The following is a 24,219-nucleotide window of genomic DNA, read 5'->3' on the forward strand; positions in this document are numbered from 1 at the left end:
TTCAGCTCCCTCTGTCCCTCGCTGGGCAACTGGGGGTTGTGGGGACAAGAATCAGAGTTCCAGCAGGTGCAGGCCAGTCCAGAGAGAAGCACAATTTAGAGCAAGGTTCGTACGGGTTTGGTGGAGGTGTGCCCAGGTCTCACCTGCTCAGGTGTGAGCAGGGAAGCGGATGCCTGTAGGAGCTGTGGTCATCCATAAGATGTTGTGGGCAGCAGATCCCACTCACAGGCAGAGGGCAGACCCTGCCGTGTGCCTGGACCACGGCTCTGGGGGCTCCTGAGCCTGGAGGCAGACTCACTCGAGGTAAAGGCTCAACGGCCACAGCCGAAATGTCCCCACCCAGCTGGGCCTCAGCATCATCTATTGAGGACTAGAGAGTCCCCCAGCAGTGGACATACCAGGGCCACCACTGATGGATGTCAAAACCTGTTCAGATTTTAAACTTTTTTCTTTTAAAAAAAAAAATTGCATGCATACATAGTAGGTGTATATATTTAAGGGATAATGAGGTATTTTGATACAGGCATGCAATGTGTAATACTCACATCAGGGCAAACAGGGTATCTGTCCCCTCGAGTATTCATCACTTGTTTGTGTCACTAACATTCTAATTAAACCTTTAGTTAGTTTCTATTTTTTTTTTTTTTTGAGATGGAGTCTCTGTAGTCCAGGTTGGAGTGCAGTGGCACGATCTCAGCTCACAGCAACCTCCGCCTCCCAGGTTGTAAGAGATGTTTTGCCTACAAGGGATGTTACAGGTAAAATAAAGACTAGGAAATTCGGGGTGAAAGAACATTAATTCGTTTGTTTGTTTGTTTGTTTGCTTGTTTTGGAGACAGAGTCTTGCTCTGTCGCCCAGGCTGGAGCGCAGTGGCACGATCTCGGCTCACGGCAACCTCCACCTCCCAGGTTCAAGCAATTCTCCTGCCTCAGCCTCACAAGTAGCTGGGACTACAGGTGTGCACCACCACGCCCAGCTGATTTTTGTGTTTTTAGTAGAGACAGGGTTTCACCATGTTGGCCAGGCTGGTCGCGAACTCCCGACCTCAAGTCATCCACCTGCCTTGGCTTCCCAGAGTGCTGGGATTCAGGGGTAAGCCACCATGTCCAGCCACTTTTAGTTATTTTTAAATGGACCATGAAGTGTTGTTGAGTGTAGTCAGCTTTTTGTGCTATCAAATACAAGATCTTACTCATTCTATCTAAAGTATATTTTTGTGCCCATTAACCATCTCCACCGCACACCCCATCTTACAAGATGGTAAACCTTTTAAACAGCCACAGACAGCGCAAACAATTCTTTTCTTCTTTTCTGTAAGATTGACTTAAAGGCCATCGGTATTGATATGCCATAAGTAAACTAAAATTTTTTAATGGTGTGGACAAATCATGTGTTCATCATGCTACTTGTCCACAAAACATTGCACTTTAAAGAACTGATGATCGAATATTCTACACAAACTTTTCCAAGAAAACAGCAACGATTTGTTATTGTGGTCGGACGCAGTGGCTCACGCCTGTAATCCCAGCAATTTGGGAGGCCCAGGTGGGTGGATGATCTGAGGTCAAGAGTTTGAGACAAGCCTGGCTAACATGGTGAAACTCCGTCTCTACTAAAAATATAAAAAATTAGCTGGGCCTGGTGGTGGGTGTGTAATCCCAGTTACTTGGGAGGCTGAGGCAGGAGAATCGCTTGAACCCAGGAGGCGGAGGTTGCAGTGAGCCGAGATCGCACCACTGCATTCTAGCGTGGGCAACAAGAGTGAAACTCTGCCTCAAAAAAAAAAAAGTAATTGGTCAAAATTCATGTTGTCTAAATCTGAAACATTTTCAGAATCTAATAAAATTAAGTTGGTGATTATAAATCATTGTTTCTTGGCTGTCATTTTGGTTAGGTGGATCACATATGTGAATTTTGGGGAACTATTCTTTTTTTTATTATACTTTAAGTTTTAGGGTACATATGCATAATGTGCAGGTTAGTTACATATGTATACATGTGCCATGTTGGTGTGCTGCACCCATTAACTTGTCATTTACATTAAGTATATCTCCTAATGCTATCCCTCCCCCATCCCCCCACCCCACAACAGGCCGCGGTGTGTGATGTTCCCCTTCCTGTGTCCATGTGTTCTCGTTGTTCAATTCCCACCTATGAGTGAGAACATGCGGTGTATATACCCAAAGGATTATAAATCATGCTGCTATAAAGACACATGCACACGTATGTTTATTGTGGCACTATTCACAATAGCAAAGACTTGGAACCAACCCAAATGTCCAACAATGATACACTGGATTAAGAAAATGGGGCACATATACACCATGGAATACTATGCAGCCATAAAAAATGATGAGTTCACGTCCTTTGTAGGGACATGGATGAAGCTGGAACTATTCTTTATATAGTTTTTAAGCCCTTCAGATTAAAAGTAAAAAGTCATGAGAAAAGAATGCCTCACTTGCCAGTTTCCAGAAACTTCTCTTTGGGCTCCGGATTGATGGTTGAATGCCTTTAGGACAGCAGCAAGTCTACCACTTGAAGGTGCGTGGGGATCCTGTAACGGCCTCATAAGAATGCAGATTCCAGGGCCCCATCCCCACCCCCAGAGGCCCCGATTCACAGGTGGGCCCTGGGAACTTGCATTTCTTGTGTACTCCCCGGAAATGCTGATGTGACAGGTCCAGAGAAGGCACTTTTGGATTCATTGTGTTAGAAAATGCCACTCCTTTGAAAACCTGCTGCAAACGAGGAAGGGCCAAGGTGGCAGGGAATAGGATCCACTGTCACAGAGGAAGCAGGAATTTAAAAAAATTAAAAAATATGTAAGCAAAAACTCAGTTGTAAGTAAGAAAACCCAATTCTCCCTGAGGAAGAGAAAGAGCTGAAGTCCTTTAAAAATTAACTGCCTGTTTTTCTGTGGCTAATAAGCCTTATCTCTCCCTTTCCCAAGCATTATAAAAACTCTGTTTCTCTAGCTGTACAGCTACAAAGTCACTAGGCAAATAATCTCAAATCATAAAACATATTGTTCCTTAAAAATAAAAAAAAATGCATGTGTCAATTAAACAACTGTCTTTGTTTCTCATTTCTATAATGTACTTCCCCCTACACAGATCTCCCCCCGCCCCACAAAATACTTAAAAAATAACCAAACTCTTTGTTCAAAACTCAGTCCTTTAAATGTTAATCCAACGGGGTCGGTACAAATAAACAATTAAATAATTCCTCTTCAACCCCTCGGTCTCTCTAATTCCTTAATTATCCCACTACACAGAAACCAATCCTTTTGCCCCAAGGGAGATCCCAATGAGGAGAAAAGATCTGGCCAGGCTGCTGCCACTCTGTGACATTGTACACTGGGCTTGGCTCTGGCTGAGGGGGAGCCCCTACGGGTGTGTGTTCCTGAAAATCACAGGGATGCTGCAATGCTGGCTATGAAATTTCAACACACCCCAGCCCTTGGCAGAGGGAAGCACAAGGTGTTCCACAGCAGCTTAGGGTAGCAAGGAGGAGATCGGGCCATAGGCAGTGACCAGGCTCAGCTCTCTGTAGCGTTAATTTCACGCTCATCGCTTTTTAAATAGAATCAAGGCCGGGCACGGTGGCTCACGCCGGTCATCTCAGCACTTTGGGAGGCCGAGGCGGATGGATCATGAGGTCAGGAGTTCAAGACCAGCCTGGCCAAGATGGTGAAACCCCGTCTCTACTAAAAATTAGCCGGGCGTGGTGGCGGGCACCTGTAATCCCAGCTACTCGGGAGGCTGAGGCAGGAGAATCGCTTGAACCCGGGCCGCAGAGGTTGCAGTGAGCCGAGATCACGTCGCTGCACTCCAGCCTGGGTGATAGAGTGAGACTCCGCCTCAAAATAATAATAATAATCATCATCATCATCATCAAAATAGGCCAGGCACAGTGGCTCACGCCTGTAATCCCAGCACTTTAGGAGGCCGAGGTGAATGGACCGCTTGAGCCCAGGAGTTCAAGATGAGCCTGGGCAACAAGGCGAACCCCCAACTCTACAAAAATTAGCTGGGTGTGGTGCTGCACACCTGGATTCCCAGCTACTGGGGAGGATGAGGCAGGGGAAACACTTGGACCTGGGAGGCGGAGGTTGCAGTGAGCCGAGATACCACCACTGTACTCCAGCATGGGCAACAGAGGAGACCCTGTATCAAAAAACAAACAAAGAAACAAAGAATCAAAATACACCCATCCCCCACTTGGGGGAATTCTCAAAACACCATCTCAAATTCAAACAGCCAAGGAAGGGATGTGCATTTAAAAAAAATAATAATAATAAGGTACCACGCCTAAACATGGCTGAGAAAAGCACTTAGCAGTTGGATGGCCAACAGGTATATGAAAAGGTGCTTATAGGAAAAGGTAGTCGGCCGGGTGCAGTGGCTCACGCCTGTAATCCCAGCACTTTGGGAGGCTGAGGCGAACGGATCACAAGGTCAGGAGTTCGAGACCAGCCTGGCCAACATGGTGAAACCCCGTCTCTATTAAAAATACAAAAATTAGCTAGGCATGGTTGCGAATGCCTGTAATCTCAGCTACTCAGGAGGCTGAGGCAGAAGAATCACTTGAACCTGGGAGCCTGAGGTTGCAGTGAGCCAAGATTGCGCCACTGCACTCCAGCCTAGGTGACAGAGCGAGACTCCGTCTCAAAAACAAACAAAAAAATAAACAAAGAAAAGATACTCAACATCACTAATATCAGGGAAATGCAAATGAAAACCACTATGAGCTATCATCTCAGACCAGCTAAAATGGATATTGTCAGAAGGGTGTTTTTGTTTCTGTTTGTTTTTTTTTTTTTCTTTGAGACAGAGTCTTGCTCTGTTGCCCAGGCTGGAGTGTAATGGTATGATCTCGGCTCACTGCAACCTCTGCCTTCCGGGTTCAAGCGATTCTCCTGCCTCAGCCTCCTGAGTAGCTGGGGTTACAGGCCCCCGCCACCACGCTCGGCTTATTTTTGTATTTTTAGTAGAGATGAGGTTTCACCATGTTGGCCAGGCTGGTCTCGAACTCCTGACCTCAGGTGATCCACCCACCTCGGCCTCCCAAAGTGCTGGGATGACAGGTGTGCGCCACCGTGCCAGCCAGAATGATGATTTCTATAATTGATTCCAAGTGTTGGGGAGGGTGTAGAGAAAAGGGGGCCCTTGTACACCATTGGTGGGAATGTCAGTTAGTACAGCCACTATGAAAAACAGTACAGAAGTTCCTCAAATCATTAAAAATAAAAGCACCACATAATTCAGCAATTCCACTACTAGGCATAGACTCAAAGCAAATGAAATCAGTGTATCAAAGAGACGCCTGCAATCCTATGCGCACTGCAGCATTATTCACAGGAGCCAAGATAGGGAAACAACTTAGGTGTCCAACAACAGATGAAAAGATAAAGAAAATACATATCTATACCCGATGGAATACTACACAGCTGTGAAAAGGGAGGAAATCCTGTCTCCTGCAGCAACACGGATGGAACTGGAGGCCATTACCCTAAGGGAAACAACTCAGAAACTGAATTTTGCACTCTTCTTTTGGGGATTTCTGGCCCCATCGTAGAGCAGGAAATGGTCAAGGCAAGGTGAAGATAGCATCACTCAGCTCTGACATCTGCTAGGAAAGGCATGTAGATGTGCTGGTAGCTTGCACTCGTACTCAAATGCGTGTTCCCCAGGGATCAGGAGCCATTGTCCTTTCTTGTTGACCTCCAGGGCACATGCCAGGAGGTGCTTCTGCTGGTTGGGAGTTCTTGACTTAAGATAAATCAGGCTGGGCATGGTGGCTCACACCTGTAATCCATTGTTCTTATGTCAAGTCCAACTTGCTGGGTCCGACCCACAGACTCTGGCTGAACGATGGATGAACAAATGCACTCAGCCACAGGTTTCCAGTGAAAGAGTGGGCTAGGGGATGGGGCCGCTCACAGACACCGAGGAGGGTGTTGTAAAGAGTCAGCAGCCACGGGTTTGACAAGCTGGCACTGCAGGTCTTTATTTAGTATAGATTTAATGACAAAGGCCTTGAGTCAACACATTCGTGGGCAATTCATGTGGTCGTCCCCCACAACCCAGAGAGAGGGAGAGAGTAGTTCTGTGTGTGGATGATTAAGGGCCAGGTTCTGAGGCCTAAGTAAACTAACTTATCTAGATCAGTTTCTTTCCATCCCCTTGTTATCCAACCTAAGCTTTCAGGCACTGGATAAGAGAATCTGGCTGCCTTCAGCCAAATCTTATTCAGAAGCTTTCGTAAAACCTTCCGGCCTCCAAGAAGGTTTGCATCTTTCTACAATTTTTCCCACCACCCTAACAGACCACCTACATTCTTGCTTCTAAGCGGGAGCTAAATAATGTGTCCACATGGAGAGAGTGGAATAACAGAAACTGGAGACTCAGAAGGGTGGGAGGTGGAAGAGGAGCAAGGGATGAGAAATTACCTCTCGGGTACAATGTACGTGATTCAGGTGTTAGCTATACTAAAAGCCCAGACCTCACCACTACGCCATTCATCCATGTAACAAAACTGTACTTGCACTCCCTACCTGTATACAAATTAAAAATAAAATAATAAATAAATAAAAGGACAGAGCATTGAGAATCTGGAAGGATATTAGAAAGTTGTGTGCACACCTTCCTCAGTGTGAACAGACAGAAAGAGCACACCAGAATCTGGTCTAGCACCTGGTTGAAAATCTTAAGGGCAAGCATATTCCTGTTTGAGTTATCTTTTTTTCTTTCTTTCTTTTTTTTTTTTTTTTTTTGAGACGGAGTCTTGCTCTGTCTCCCAGGCAATCCCAGCTTCAAGCGATTCTCCTGCCTCAGCCTCCCGAGTCATTGGGATTAGAGGCACATGCCACCATGCCTGGCTAATTTTTGTATTTTTAGTAGAGATGGGGTTTCACCATGTTGGCCAGGCTGGTCTCTAACTCCTGACCTCGTGATCCACCCACCTCAGCCTCCTAAAGTGCTGGGATTACAGGCATGAGCCACCACGCCCGGCCTGATTTATCTTAAGTCAAGAACTCCCAACCAGCAGAGGCACCTCCTGGCATGTGCCCTGGAGGTCAACAAGAAAGGACAATGGCTCCTGATCCCTGGGGAACACACATTTGAGTAAGAGTGCAAGCTACCAGCACATCTGCACGCCTTTCCTAGCAGATGTCAGAACTGAGTGATGCTATCTTCACCTTGCCTTGACCATTTCCTGCTCTACGATGGGGCCAGAAATCCCCAAGAGTGCAAAAATCAGAGCCATCTCTCCCAAATGCCACCTGGCACGTGACTGAAGCTCAGCCATGAACCACGCAAACGACCTGTTCCAAGGAAAAAAACAAAAAAAAGTCATTGGAGTATCTCTCGGTACCTTTGTCGTTCAAGGTTTCTTCTTTTATTTTGCTTACAACTTGTTTGGCTTTGCTGTCATTATTTCCAGCTAAAAGGAAAAAGAAAAAAAAAATACGGTGACTTGTAGGATCATCCAGAAACTATTAACTGCAAAAAAAAGAGGTTTTAAGAGAAGTATAACACAAATCTGAAATGTGCCTTTGATGGACTTTCCCTTTATCGTAGCGTTTAACTTGACAGCCATTTGGGCAGACTAAAGCTATCCATTTAGGAGCCATTTTCTTTAACCTGCATTGTCAAAAAGTACAAAAGCATTTGACATATTACTTTTCAATAATGACAGGGACCCGGGGCACCTGCTGGCGTAATTTGCAAGTGAGAGCTGAGAAGAGCATAAGCATAAAAAATGTGCATTAAAATGTCAGGATGGAAACGAATTTTCGAAAGAGCTTCTATGCTAGAAACATCCCAGTGTGCACACACAGACTGCGCGATGCACGTGATCACTGACTGCGGTTCCTACTGCGTGCTCAGGATTTCTTTTTCTTTTTTTAAATTCTACTTCAAGTTCTGGGGTACATGTGCGGAATGTGCAGGTTGGTTACACAGGTGTACACGTGCAATGGTGGTTTGCTGCACCCATCAACCCGTCATCTACATTAGGTATTTCTCCTAATGCTGTCCCTGCCCTAACCCCTCAACCCGCCGACAGGCCCTGGTGTGTGCTGTTCCCCTCCCTGTGTCCATGTGTTCTCATTGTTCAGCTTCCACTTATGAAGGAGAACATGCAGTCTTTGGTTTTCTGTTCCTGTGTTAGTTGGCTGTGTGCTCCGGATTTCTTATTCCTCTCTCTGCAGCTCTGTAAAACTCTCCAAGTGAAGTTTCAGGAACGTGCCTTTAGAAGGATGGAAAGAGGTGTTTTGCTTGTTACAGCTAAAATAAAGACTAGGAAATCCAGGGTGAAAGAACATTAATTAGGTTTTTTTGTTTTTTTGTTTTTTTGTTTTTGAGATAGAATCTTGCTCTGTTGCCCAGGCTGGAGTGCAGTGGTGCGATCTCAGCTCACTGCAACCTCCACCTCTCCGATTCAAGTGATTCTCCTGCCTCAGCCTCCCGAGTAGCTGGGATTAGAGGTGACGGCCACTATGCCCAGCTAATTTTTTTGTATCTTTAGTAGAGACGGAGTTTCACCATGTTGGCAAGGCTGTTCTTGAACTCCTGATCTCAGGTGATCCGCCCGCCTCAGCCTCCACAGTGCTGGGATGACAGGCATGAGCCACCACGCCCAGCCTGGTTTCTTTAATGTCTTAGGAAGTGAACGTGTGTTGAACAGGAGACTATAGGTTGATGTTGTCTTCATCATTTTTTCAAATGTCTTTGATCCGGGAGGTTGGATTTTAAGGTGTTTCTGAAGAGGCGGCTCTTTAGGGGAAAGGAGTTTGGTAAATTCTTCCTCCTTCAGCCTCATCCCTCATTAACCTGTTGGCAACATGTGGGATTAGCTGCTTTCCAGGGTGAGCCAAGCCCAAAACTCCCTTTCAGGGAGGGTCATGGAAAAAGTGTTGAGAGAAGGGAGATGAGAACTAGCAGGTGAAGTGCACAGGCTTGAACAAGAACCTCTTGCGTGCCCGGAGAGCTGGAAGGGAGGATCAGGACACCAGCTTCACACAGCTGATCTGCAAAGAGCAGGTGCCAAGGGGATGGGGCTTGTCTATCTCCATCCTACCTGCACCCAGCCCGAGTCAGTGAGGTGTTCTGTAGTACAGCACCATCCCCGGGTCTCCATGAAAATACATTTCCAAATAATCCCTCTCTTTAGCATTCCTGAATGCTGAGTCAACACAGTGCATTGAATTTACACACTCTAATACAAGGAAGAGACCATGCTGTTTGATATCCTATCATTGTATTCGGTATTCTTTCTTCTGTATTAAGGTCATGGGCTCCCAAATTAACTATTAGAATGCACTTTTCAAAAAACAATGAAAATGTTTTCAGCAAGGAGTGAAAAAATATATAAGAAAAAATATATAAGAGAGGAGAAGCAGTGAAACTTATGAAGTTGGAAATGTCTTACGGCTAAGATAAATAGTGCAAAGTCCATCCTTTGGGGCAGAGTAAAAGGAATATCTAAATTGTCACTTCCTGGAAGGAATTCAAAGTTGCAGACATCAGAAGACTGAAGCTGCAAAGGTAATTTGCACCTTTGACTTCCTTAAAGAAACAGAACATGATACCATTATTACATTTTTGCTTTGACAGTCCTTTGGCACTGAGGAGGCAGCAGGCATTTCAGGGAGGTGGGTTTTGACGGGAGGGAGAGGAAGAAATAGGCTGAAATGTATATTCCATCTATAAATGTCCTATGCATCAAACACAAAACAAAAAAAGAAAGGATAAAAAAATTCAAAGTCAAGGTAACCTTTACACTGGGGCCTTGTACATTAATGAGCTTATTTATGAAATCCCATGAACTTTTTAAATCTAAGTAGTCATCCACTGCTGGGCTGCTCTGCCGTATCAGCCATCTCAAGATCAAAGAGTGCGGCCGGGTGCGGTGGCTCACGCCTGTAATCTCAGTCCTTTGGGATTTGGGAAGCCAAGGCAAGCAGATCACGAGGTCAGGGGTTCAAGACCAGCCTGGCCAACATGGGGAAACCACATCTCTACTAAAAACAAAAATTAGATGGGCATGGTGATGCGTGCCTGTAATCTCAGCTACTAGAGAAGCGGAGGCAGGAGAATCGCTTGAACCAGGACCCGGGAAGCAGAGGTTGCCATGAACTGAGATCACACCACTGCACTCCAGCCTGGGCGACAGAGCCCAACTCTGTCCCAAAAAAAAAAAAAAAAGTTAGCCAGACATGGTAGCAGGCACCTGTAATCTCAGCTACTCTGGAGGCTAAGGCAGAAGAATCGCTTGAACCCAGCAGGCAGAGGTTGCAGTGAGTTGAGATTGCACCACTGCACTCCAGCCTGGGCGACAGAGTGAGACTCCGTCTCAAAAAGAAAAAAAACAACAACAACAACAAAGGGAAACATGCCGGAAGCTAGGACGAAGTAAGATGGGAGCCTCCACCTTCCCACAAAAGACAAAAGTGGCCAGAAAAAGCTGGGAGCATCAAAAAAAAGCCAGGTGAAGTGACTATTTGGGAAGACCACCTTCATGGGCAGGCCATTTTCCATGGTGGCACAGTCAACACTGGCATAGGACAGAAGCACCACACTGAAGGGATGGAGAAGGTGGGCTGGCATGTGCAATATCTTCTTTGGCCAACGTCACCTTCAGCAATTGTCTCCTCAGATCTGGAGGGAGCTTCTTTAAGGAACTGGACGTGGGACATTTGCCCTCATATGCATTTGCTGGAGTGGTTCCTACATTTACTGAGCAACTACTGCATATGTAGAAACACCACACGAGTCCCAAACACAGTGCATCTGCCTTCTGCTTCATCCTCTGTATTTGGGGGGGTGAGGGGGGGCGTTGCGTGTTATATGTGCAATGGAGATTGGTATAGCCATTATGGAAAACAGTGAAGATGGGGTTTCACTATGTTGGCCAGGCTGGTCTTGAACTCCTGACCTCAGGTGACCCATTTGCCTTTGCCTCCCAAAGTGCTGGGATGACAGGCATGAGCCACTGCACCCGGCCTGGTTTCTTTCACATCTTAGGAAGTGAATGTGCACTGGACAGGAGACTATAGTTTGATGTTGTCATCATCATTTTTTTCAAATGTCTTTGACCAGAAAGGTTGGATTTTAAGGTGTCTCTAAAGGGGTGGCCTTTTTGTTTTTAAGAGTTCCTCAAAAAATGATCAATATGCCTACCATAGGATCTAGCAATCTCACTCCTCCGTATAGATCCAAAGGAAATGAAATCAGCCCCTTATAGAGATATCTACACTCCCATGTTCGTTGCAGCCTGATTCACAAGGGCCAAGATATGAAACCAACCTAAGTGTCCATCTAAGGATGGGTAGATAAAGAAAATGTGGGCTATCTACACCATGGAATACCATTCAGTCTTTGAAAAGAAGGGGACTCTGTCCTGTGATACAACATGGATCAACCAGGAGCACAGCATGTTAAGTAAAATAAGCCACATAAAACCAAATCCCACATGATCTCACCCATATGTAGAGTCTCCAGAAGTTAAACTCACAAGCAAAAGTATTATGATGATTATTGGCTGGGTGTGGTAGCTCACGCCTGTAATTCCAGCACTTTGGGAGGCCGAGGCAGGTGGTTCACAAGGTCAAGAGATCAAGACCATCCTGGCCAACCTGGCAAAACCCTGTCTCTACTAAAGATACAAAAATTAGCCAGGTGTGTTGGCATGCACCTGTAGTCCCAGCTACTCAGGAGGCTGAGGCAGGAGAATCACTTGAACCCGGGAGGCGGAGGTTGCAGTGAGCCGAGATTGCACCACTGCACTCCAGCCTGGCGACAGAGCGAGACTCCATCTCAAAAAAAAGAAAGAAAGAAAAGAAAAAGAATTATGGTGATTACCAGGTGCTAGTGGGGTGGGTTGGTGAGATTTTGGTCAAATGACACCAAATATCAGTTTGACAGAAGTAAGTTCAAGAGACCTATTGTACTCAAGGTGACTAAATTAGTGACTTATAGTCTTGAACTTGACTATAATTAGTCATGTGACTATAATTAATATTTGAAAATTGCAAAGAGAGTAGATTTTAAGTGTTTCCAAAAACACACACAAAAAGAGCCATGTAAGGTAATGGATATGTGAATTAGCTTGAGTTGCCATTCCAGATGGAAACATATATCAAAACCACATTTTGTACACCATAAAAACATGTAACTTGTTTTTGTCTATTAAAATAAGTAAATAGATAATTAAATACAACTTTAAATATTTTACATGTATCACATGTCCTATTCATGGACAATACAAAGTATATGTGGCACAAAGTCACTTTTAAAAGACAGCTGCAATTTAGATAACCTAACCCAACTAGACTTCCTGTGACCTACAAAACTAGATTTTATGATGACCAACGCAACTACACCTCATCATACTCTAACCCAACTAAATCTCATTAGGACCAACCAAAATACACCTCATCATAACCTAACCCAAATAGATCTGATTATACCCTAACCCAACTAGACCTCATCATGACCTAACCCAAATAAATCTCATTATAACTTAGCCCAAATAGACCTCAGCATGACCTAATACAAACAGATACCTTTATGACCAACACAAATACACCTCATCATAACTTAAGTGAATCTCATCACAACCAGCCACACTAGACCTCATAACCTAACCAAACTAGACCTCATCATGACCTAATACAACTAGATCACATCATGACCAACTCAACTAGACCTCAACATGACCTGACACAGCTAAATCTCATTATAAACAAGCCCAACAAGAACTAATCATGACTGACTATGACTGGATTTCATCATGACCACCTCAACTACCTCATCATGACTAACTAACTCTCATCATGACCAACCCAACTATACCTCATCATAACCCAACTTAACTACATCATAACCTAACTCAACAAGACTTCATTATGACCTAATACAACTACATCTCATCAAGGCCAAGAAAATCAGTCCTCATCATGACCTAACAAAATCCCATCATGACCAACCCAAATAGACCTCATCACAACCTTATCCAAGTAAATCTCCTCATACCCTAACCCAACTAGAACTCATCATGACCTAACCAAACTAGACTTCATCATAACCTAACCAAACTAGACCTCATCACGACCTAATACAACTAGATCTCATCAAGACCAATCCAACTAGACCTTATCATGACCTAATTATATCTCATCATGACCAACCAACTAGATCTCATCATAACATAATCCAACAAGATTTCATCATAACCAACCCAACTAGACCTCATCATAACCTAACCCAACTAGATCTCATCGTGACCTAATACAACTAGATCCCATCATGAGCAACACAACTAGACTGCATCTTAAACAAACTCATCTTATTATGACAATGAACTAGATCTTATCAAAATCTAACGCACCTAGATCTCATCATGACCTAATACAACTTGATCCCATCATGAGCAACACAACTAGACTGCATCATAAACAAACTACATCTCAGTATGACAATGAACTAGATCTTATCATAACCTAACGCACCTAGATCTCATCATGACCTAATACAAGTAGATCTCATCATGAACAACCTACCGGAGCTCATCATAGCCTAGCCCAAACTAGACTTCATTATGACCTAATACAACTAATTCTTATAATGACCAATCCCACTAGACCTCATCATGACCTAACCAAACTGGACTTCATCATAACCTAACCCAACTAGACCTCATCATGACATGAGACAACTAGATCTCATCACGACCTACCCAACTAGAACTCATCACGACCTAACTAGATCACATCGTGACCAACCAAACAGATCCCATTATAACTTAATCCAACTAGATCTCATCATAACCTAATAATACAACTAGATCTCATCATGACCTAATACAACTAGATTTCATTATGACCAACTCATCTAGACCTCATCATAACCTAACTAGATCTCAGCATGACCAACCAACTAGATCTCATCATAACCTAACCCAACTACAACTCATCATGATCTAGTACAACTAGCTCTCATCATGACAAACTCAACTAGACCTCATCATAACTTACCCCAACTACATCACATCATGACCTAATACAACTAGATCTCATCATGACCAACCAACTAGATATCATCCTAATATAATTCAATTAGATCTCATCATGACCTAATACAACTAGATCTCATAAAGACCAGCCCAGCTAGACCTCATCGTAACCTAACTCAATTAAATCTCCTCATACCCTAACCCAACTAGACCTCATCATGACCTAACCAACTAAACCTCATCATAATCTAACCCAACTAGATCTCATCATGACTGAATACAACTAGATCTCATCACAACCAACCCAACTAGACCTCATCATAACCTAACTAGATCTCATCATGACCAACCAACTAGATCTCATCATAACCTAACCCAACCAGATCTCATCATGACCAACCCAACTAGACCTCATAATAACCTCACCCAATTAGATCGCATCACAACCTAATACAACTAGATCTCCTCATGACCAACCTAACTAGACCTCATCATAACTAACTAGATCTCATCATGACCAACCAACTAGATCTGATCATAGCCTAACCTAACTAGATCTCATCATGACCTAATACAACTAGTTCTCATCATGACCAACCCAACTAGACCTCATCATAACCTAACCCAACTAGATCTCATCAAGACCTAATACAAGTAGTTCTCCTCATGACCAACCCAACTGGACGTCTTCATAACCTAACTAGATCTCATCATGACCAACCAACCAGATCTCATCATAACCCGACCCAACTAGATCTCGTCATGACCTAATACAACTTGATCTCATCCTGACCAACCCAACTTGTCCTCATTATAGCCTAACTAGGTCTCATCATGACCAATCAACTAGACCTCATCAGAACCTTACCCAACTAGATCTCATCAGGACCTAATACAACTAGATCTCATCATGACCAACCCAAGTAGACTTCATCATAACCCAACTAAACTTCATTATAACCCAACTAGACCTCATCATTATCTACCGTTCCTGAGGACTGTACAAGAGATTTCTTGTATTGGAAAAAAGCAGTATAATTTCCTCTTACTAAACAAAAAGATTTTGAGCCCAAACCAGAGTCACCAATCTGCGGCTAAACCTGGCCTGCAGCTGGATATTGTACAAAAAAGTTTTACTGCAACACAGACTTTCCTGTTGTTTTAAGTATTACCTATGGGTGGTTACTCACTACTAGGGCAGAGCTCATAGTTATGAGAGAAACATATGAACACGTTTATTATCTGTCTCTTTACAGAAAAAGTTTACCCACCCCAATTACATCTTAGATGACAGTCCGTTGAGCATTATGAGAAAAAATGATCCCCCACCAAAATAATATTTTGAAACAATGAGAACTAAGATCTTGTGGACAGATGGGAATTTGAACAACTGATATATGTGTCTAGTAATATTAATGTGCTTCAGTTGGACCCAGGTTATAATCTGAATTATTTTACAAGTAATTGATTATTCTTTAAATATTAATAAATTTTTAATTAAAAATTTGAAGTTAAATATTGCCATCTCTTATTTTGTATTTAATATAAAATTCACTGTGTCTGATGATATTTTTTCATTAATTGACTTTGAATCAAACTGCCATACAAAATGAAAAAATATCTCTCTCAGAATATATCCAATTATCCTCAAAGTCACACAGGGGAAATAAGACTGCATAATTGATTGGATTGACCTGAAGGGTCAAAACTGTAACTCTCAGTGAAAATTAAACACTGACATCAGGAGCTCTGTGGGAAAGGAGACACATGTAAGGTGCAGATGTGGTGTTTACTTTCTGTTTATCTCAAGAAAAAAGGCACATTGGTGCTGACATATACTGCTCCTGATGCTCAGTAAACATCATCTAAATGAAGTGGTAACACTTGAGACTCCCATGCATATGCACCGGAAGCTTGCTCACATGTCTTCATTGCTTTGTGCCTACAAGGTCCTCAGTCAACTAGACCTCACTGTGACCTAACCAAAGCACACATCATCATGATCTAAGTCAACCTGTCATCATGATCTAATCCAACAAGATTTTATTGTGTTCTATTCAACTACCTCATGATGACATAACCCAACTAGACCTTATCATGACCTAACCCAACTAGACCTCATCATGACCTACCCAACTAGACGTCAATGTGACCTAACCCAACTAGAACTCATTGAGTCTTAACCCAACTAGACTTCATCATGACCTACCCAAACTGTAGCTCACCATGATCTAATACAACTAAATCTCATCATGACTTAATACAACTAGAGCTCATCACAGCCTACCCAAGTAGACCTCAATGTGACCTAACCAACTACATGTCATCAGGACCTAACTCAACTAGACCTCATCGTGACCTACCCAATTAGATCTCACAGTGACTTAGCCCAACTAGATTTCCTCATGACTTAAACAAATCACATATCATCATATGTAATCCAACCAGATCTCATCATGCTATTACTGAACTAGACTTAATCAAACCATACCTCATAATGACCTAACTCAACCAGTCATCACGATCTAATCGAGCAAGACTTCATTACATTCTACTCAACTACCTCATCATTACATAACCAAACTAAATATTATTATGACCTAATACAACTAGATTTCATCATGACCTAGCCAAACTGTACCTCACCATGATCTAATACAACCAAACCTCATCATGACTTAATACAACTAGAGCTCATTACAGCCTACCCAAATAGACCTCAATGTGACCTAACCCAACTACATGTCATCAGGACCTAACTCAACTAGACCTCATCATGACCTACCCAATTAGATCTCACAGTGACTTAGCCCAACAAGATTTCATCATGACCTAAATAAGTCACACGTCATCAAGTCTAATCCAACTAGATCTCATCATGCTCTTACTGAACTAGACTTCATGAAGACCTAATCAAACCATACCTCATAATGACCTAACTCAACCAGTCATCATGATCTAACTGAACAAGACTTCATTACATTCTACTCAACTACTTCATCATGACATAACCAAAGGAGACGTTATCATGATCTAATACAACTAGACTTCATCATGACCAAGCCAAACTGTACCTCAGCATGATCTAACTCAACCAGACATCATCAGAACCTAATACAACTAGACTTCATCATGACCTGCCCAACTAGACCTCTTCATGACCTAAACCACCACAATGAGGAAAAAAGCACAAAGAAATGGGGTGTTTTCTTCCCTTCCTAGTTTAATTAAGAATTAAACTAATAATTAAACATTGCTTAGCTAAATTAAGAATTAAGAAGATGAAAAAGATCATCGCACTGGAGGAGACAGAAGGTCAAATATAACCAGTATTGGATGCGAGCCCTCCCATCTTTGTTCAGCCTTGAGGGTCTCTCTTCATCCTACTCCACCATCACTGAAGCCACTAGGCTCACATCCAGCCAACCTTCAGAGAATACCTATTGCACTCCCTGTTCAAAAAATCAGCATCATTTTGACCCAGTCATCTCAAATATTGGCAGAAGTCTGAGACACAGAAAGTCCTGGAAAGTTTGTCATGTTGTTAATGATACAGCAGATATCCACCTAGCATGGATGGTCAAAACCAAGCACTGACATCCATCACCATCTCACAGTCTCCAAGCTGAATCTCAGAACCCCTCCTGCCCTACATCTTGTCTCTGATTTACTCAGGTCCCAGGGAGATGTAAACAGATCATGGAGGTGCTCAAGTTCATAAGAAGTTCTAGAAATATACTCTCAGATGGGCACCCTCTCCCCCGGGGTCTCCTCATCTAAACCCAATCCTTTTGCATCTAGAGGGGGTGCAATAAACTGAATGTTTGTATCTCTCCAAAGTTCCTATGTTGAAATTCTAACATCCCCGGTGATTCTGTTGGGAGGCAGGGCCTTTGTGGGATGATTAGGTCATGAGGGTGGAGCACAATGAATGGAATTAGTACCCTTATAAAAGAGACCCCATCCAGTTTCCGCCATGTGAGGGCACAGGAGAAAGTGGCCATCCACAACCTAGAAAACAGACTACACCAGAATCTGACCATGCTGGTCTTGGGACTTCCAGCCCTGGTCTTGGGACTTCCAGCCTTGAGAACTGCAGGACAATAAGTTTCTATGGTTTATTGTGGAAGTCAGTGTGGCGATTCCTCAGGGATCTAGAACTAGAAATACCATTTGACCCAGCCATCCCATTACTGGGTATATACCCAAAGGATTATAAACCATGCTGCTATAAAGACACATGCACACGTATGTTTATAGCAGCACTATTCACAATAGCAAAGACTTGGAACCAACCTAAATGTCCAACAACGATAGACTGGATTAAGAAAATGTGGCACATAGACACCATGGAATACTATGTAGCCATAAAAAATGATGAGTTCATGTCCTTTGTAGGGATATGGATGAAACTGGAAACCATTATTCTCAGCAAACTATCGCAAGGACAAAAAACCAAACACCACATGTTCTCACTCATAGATGGGAATTGAACAATGAGAACACATGGACACAGGAAGGGGAACATCGCACACCGGGGCTTGTTGTGGGGTGGGGGGAGTGGGGAGGGATAGCATTAGGAGATATGCCTAATGTTAAATGACGAGTTAATGGGTGCAGCACACCAACATGACACATGTATACATATGTAACAAACCTGCACATTGTGCACATGTACCCTAAAACTTAAAGTATAATAATAATAAAAATTAAAAAAAAAAAAGTTTTTATAGTTTGCAAGGCACTCAGGCTACAGCAGCCCAAACACACCAAGACAGGAGAGTCAGGGACATGGATGAACTTGACAATTTCAAGAAATTGTCATAAAGTTTTAACTTGTCCCAGTCTACTAACAGAATGAGGCTGGGCGCAGTGGCTCATGCCTGTAATCCCAGCACTTTGGGAGGCCGAGGCAGGCAAATTACGGGGTCAAGAGATCAAGACCATCCTAACCAACATGGTGAAACCCCCCCTCTACTAAAAATACAAAAATTAGCTTGGTATAGTGGCACGCGCCTGTAGTCCCAGCTACTTGGGAGGCTGAGGCAGGAGAATCGCTTCAACCCAGGAGGCAGAGTTTGCGGTGAGCTGAGATCGCACCACTGCAGTCCAGCCTGGGCAATAAGAGCGAAACTCCATCTCAAAAATAATAATAATAATAATAAAATAATAAAATAAAATATAGAGAATGGGATGAAGCATGGTGGCTCATGCCTGTAATCCCAGCACTTTGGAAGGCTGAGGTGGGTGGATCATGAGGTCAAGACATCGAGACCATCTTGGCCAACATGGTGAAACCCCATCTCTACTAAAAATACAAAAATTAGCTGGGTGTGGTGGTGCACTCCTGTAGTCCCAGCTACTCGGGAGGCTGAGGCAGGAGAATCGCTTGAACCCAGGAGGCGGAGGTTGAAGTGAGCTGAGATCACGCCACTGCACTCCAGCCTGGGCAACAGAGCGAGACTCCATCTCAAAGAAAAAAAAATGGATTAAAAAAATGCTCAAGTGGGAGTTAGACACAACTTGGAGGAAAAGAACTGCCTGATGGAAAGAAAGAGACTGAAATAGACCAAAAAGTGCTTACCTGCTCCCAAAGCTCAACAAGTCATTAACTAATCCAACAAGATTTCATTACATTCTACTCAATTACCTCATTATGACATAGCCAAATAAGATGTTATCATTATCTAATACAACTAAGCTTCATCATGTGAAACAGTACACATGTCTGTATACTATTTTACAAACCCTTAAGCCCATGAGAGAAAGACGGTTATATGAGGAATGGAACTGCGTGTACAAAATTATTATTTTAAAAGTGTCCGGGCACAGTGGCTCACACCTGTAATCCCAGCAGTTTGGGAAGCCGAGGTGGGCAGATTGCTTGAGCTCAGGTGTTCAAGACAAGTCCAAGCAACATGTTGAGGTCCCATCTCTACTAAAACTACAAAAAATTAGCCAGGCCTGGTGGTGCACACCTATGGTCCCAGCTACTTGGGAGGCTAAGGTGAGAGGATCGCTTGAGCCCAGGAGGCAGAGGTTGTAGTGGGCTAAGATCATGCCATTGCACTCCAGCCTGGGTGACAGAATGAAACCCTGTCTCAAAAATGTGAAAGCTGGGAAGAGCCATGACATGTAAAAATTCTAAGTTTTGCATTCATGTTTTGCAAAAGCCAAAAAGGCTCAAACTTAAGTGAAGGACGGAACAAGGAGCCATATGCGCTGACATGAACCACGCATCTCCAGGGAGAACAGAAGGCCACATGGGCTGAACGTGGGCTTTCCCCATCTGAGTCAAAGACTCCTGGGGATTCCTGCATGAAATTCAGGAAGTTAGCATCAGCAAGGTTAGCATTTTCTTCTTTTGTAAATGAAGATGAGAAAACACAGAGGTGTGGGCAGCAGCCGTGCATTTGCCGCAGCAGAAACTGCCATGGAGATTTTTGGATAGAGCCAACTCAAAGCCAAGTGGATGGCCATCGAGGCTCAGAACCAGAGCAGCTATTGAAATGCGTGAGGCTCAGAACCATAGCAGCTATTGAAATGCATGAGGCTCAGAACCATAGCAGCTATTCAAACGCATGAGGCTCAGAACCAAGCAGCTATTCAAACGCATGAGGCTCAGAACCAGAGCAGCTATTGAAATGCGTGAGGCTCAGAACCATAGCAGCTATTCAAACGCATGAGGCTCAGAACCAGAGCAGCTATTGAAACGCATGAGGCTCAGAACCAGAGCAGCTATTGAAACGCATGAGGCTCAGAACCAGAGCAGCTATTGAAACGCATGAGGCTCAGCACCAGAGCAGCTATTGAAGCACGCGAGGCTCAGAACCATAGCAGTTATTGAATTGCGTGAGGCTCAGAACCATAGCAGCTATTCAAGTGCATGAGGCTCAGAACCATAGCAGCTATTTAAACACATGAGGCTAGCAACCCTAGCAGCTATTTAAACACATGAGGCCCAGAACCTTAGCAGCTATTTAAACGCGTGAGGCTGAGAACCATAGCAGCTATTTAGATGCACGAGGCTCAGAACGCTAGCAGGTATTGAAACGCATGAGGCCCAGGACCAGAGCAGCTATTTAAAGCATGAGTATATCACAGTTTTTATTGTATAGATGTAATGCATAATGATGTGGAGAGCTCATTTTTTCCTTATACCTTTTATCTGCATGTCAACTTCATTGATTGATAACATGATGACTTTTAGCCTGTCCAATGAGGTGTTAACAGATGTCCAGAGGTTCAACGCCTGGAAAGGCTCCTTGCTGAGCCCTGGTCACCAGATCAGACTCATGCTCTCATGCTTGAGCCTTTTGGGCTATCGCAAGGCATTGAAGGCCCAGAAAAGTCTCTGTCCTGGACACAGCTCCTCGAAGATAAGGAAGAACTGAGACAAATTCATGTTGAAATCTCCAGCCCTAAGCATTGTTTATGATCCATGATCATCTTTCCATAAATGACAACAAGGGAAAGAAGGAGAGAGAATGGCGGAAAGGAAGAAGTCAATCAAATAATGGGCATTGGTTTTGGAAAGTCTTTTTTTTTTTTTTTTTTTTGAGACAGAGTCTCACTCTGTCACCCAGGCTGGAGTGCAGTGGCGTGATCTCGGTTCACTGCAACCTCCGGCTCCCTGGCTCAAGCAATGCTCCTGCCTCAGCCTCCTGAGTAGCTGGGATTACAGGCATGCGCCACCACGCCCAGCTACTTTTTGTATTTTTAGTAGAGACGAGGTTTCACCATGTTGGCCAGGATGGTCTCGATCTCCCGACCTCATGATCTGCCCGCCTCAGCCTCCCAAAGTGCTGGGATTACAGGCGTGAGCCACTGCGCCCGTCCTGGAAAGTGTTAAGTGAATATGATCCTGCATATCTAAAACCAGACCTACAATATGATGTTTATACAACCAGACACCATAAAAGTTATTTATTAAAAGCAAAGGGTGCCCAGGCCTAGTGGCTCACACTTGTAATCCCAGCACTTTGGGAGGTGGGAGGATCACTTCAACCCAGGAGTTCAAGACCAGCCTGGGCAACATAGCAAGACCCTGTATCTCTAAAACAATTTGTTTATTTTTTTGAGACTGAGTCTTGCTCTGTCACCCAGGCTGGAGTGCAATGGCGTGATCTCGGCTCACTGCAACCTCCGCCTCTCAGGTTCAATCAATTCACCTGCCTCAGCCTCCTGAATAGCTGGGATAATAGGTGCCCACCACCACGCAGGCACCCACCACCAAGCCCGGCTAATTTTTGTATTTTTAGGAGAATCGGGGCTTCACCATGTTGTTGACCAGGCTGGTCTTGAACTCTTAACCTCAAGTGATCTGCCCGCCTTGACCTCCCAAAGTGCTAGGATTACAGGCGTGAGCCACCACGCCCAGCCGCCAAAATAATTTTTTTAAATAAGCCAGGGCCAGGCACAGTGGTTCATGCCTGTAATCTCAGCGCTTTGTGAGGCGGAGGTAGGCAGATCACCTGAGGTCAGGAGTTCGAGACCAGCCTGGCCAACAAAGCAAAACCCCATCTCTACTAAAAATACAAAAATTAGCAGGGCATGGTGGTGGGCGCCTGTAATCCCAGCTACTCGGGAGGCTGAGGCAGGAGAGTCACTTGAACCCAGGAGGCAGGGGATGCCGTGAGCCGAGGTAGTGTCACTGCATTCCACCTGGGTGACAGAGCAAGACTGTCTCAAAAAAATAATAATAAATAAATAAATAAAATGAGCTTTGGCATGGTGGTGCATGCCTGTAGTACCAGCAACTTGTGAGGCTGAGTCAGGAGGATTGCTGCAGTCCAGGAGTTTGAGGTTGCAGTCAGCTATGAGTACATCACTGCACTGCAGTCTGGGCTGACAGAGCACGATCTTGTCTGAAAATAATTAATTAAATGCAGATGGTGTCAAAAGTGGCCATTAAGGCTTTTGTTTTTCCAAGCTCATCTCCACAAATCTAGCTAATTTAAACTTCCCCAGGTAGGCAATTGATGCTCCCTCCCCCTGCCCGCCCCCTCTCCCTCCCCCTCCCTCTTCCCCTCCCCCTCTCCATCTCCACTGACAATAGTGGAATGGGTTAATTTGAACTGTCCTCATGTTCCCAGTTGAAGGGAGACCTGAAGAGGTCACACCGGAAGAGGAGTCAGAGCTCACGATAAGCTTTTAGAGAGATTTTCAAAAAGAAGAGCAGAAATCAAACAGTGAGTGTCTATAGGTCACGGATGCAGGAAAAAACAAGTATCCCACAAAATTGTTCAGATTCTGTTAGGAGCTTGTGTTTGAACAAAATTCATAAATTGAAGTCCTAAAGCCCAGGACCTCAGAATGTAACTGTGTTTGGAAATAAGATCTTTAAAGTGGTGATTAAGGTAAAATGAGGTCACGAGAGTGGGCCTTGATCTAATAGAACTGGTGTCCTTATAAGAAGAGCATATGAGGACACAGACACACACAGAGGGACGACCCTGTGAGGACACAGGGAGAAGACGGCATCTACAAGCCAAGGAGAGAGGCCTCAGGAGGAACCAGCCCTGCCCACACCTGGATCTCAGACTTCCAGCCTCCAGAACTGTGAGAGAATCAATGTCTGTTGTTTATAAGCCACCCAGTCTATGGTAATTCTGTGATATCAGCCTGAAATGGACTAAGACATCCCATAAGCAGAGGAGATGAGGACCCAGACACACACAGAGGGACGACCCTGTGAGGACACAGAGAGAAGACAGCATCTCCAAGCCCAGGAGAGAGGCCTCAGGAGGAACCAGCCCTGCCCACACCTGGATCTCAGACATCCAGCCTCCAGGACTGTGGGAAAATCAATGTCTGTTGTATATAAGCTGCCCATTGTATGGTAATTCTGTTACAGTGCCTGAAATGGACTAAGACATCTCAGGAGAAGAGGAGATGAAAACACACAGAGGGATGACCCTGTGAGGACACAGGGAGAAGATGGTGTCTACAAGCCAAGGAGAGAGGTGTCAGGAGGAACCAGCCCTACTCACACTGTGATATTGAACCTCCAGCCTCTGGAATTGTGAAAAATAAATTTTGGCTTTTTAAGCAACCTCCAGTCTCCTTGAGACACTTTGTTATAACAGCCCTAGTAAAGTCATAAAGATATACGGTTATTTTTTTCCAGTAAACCATGTGAAAGAAACACAGGATCAATATTTAAGCAGAATATATATCTACTTCCAAAAGGGTAC

At 44.0% G+C, this 24,219-nt stretch overlaps 1 protein-coding gene across 1 annotated transcript in view; it reads right to left on the reverse strand.

Annotated features, from left to right (window-relative positions):
• DHRSX (dehydrogenase/reductase X-linked) overlaps window positions 1-24,219 on the reverse strand; it is a 273,895-nt gene that overhangs the window by 183,453 nt on the left and 66,223 nt on the right. The window contains exon 3 of the mRNA XM_054545430.2: window positions 7,382-7,450. Coding sequence (XP_054401405.1) covers window positions 7,382-7,450 — 69 coding nt within the window. The remainder of the gene's footprint in view (window positions 1-7,381; window positions 7,451-24,219) is intronic.

The sequence above is a fragment of the Pongo abelii genome, chromosome Y (genome assembly GCF_028885655.2).
Source record: "Pongo abelii isolate AG06213 chromosome Y, NHGRI_mPonAbe1-v2.0_pri, whole genome shotgun sequence".
NCBI classification, from domain to species: Eukaryota; Metazoa; Chordata; class Mammalia; order Primates; family Hominidae; genus Pongo; species Pongo abelii.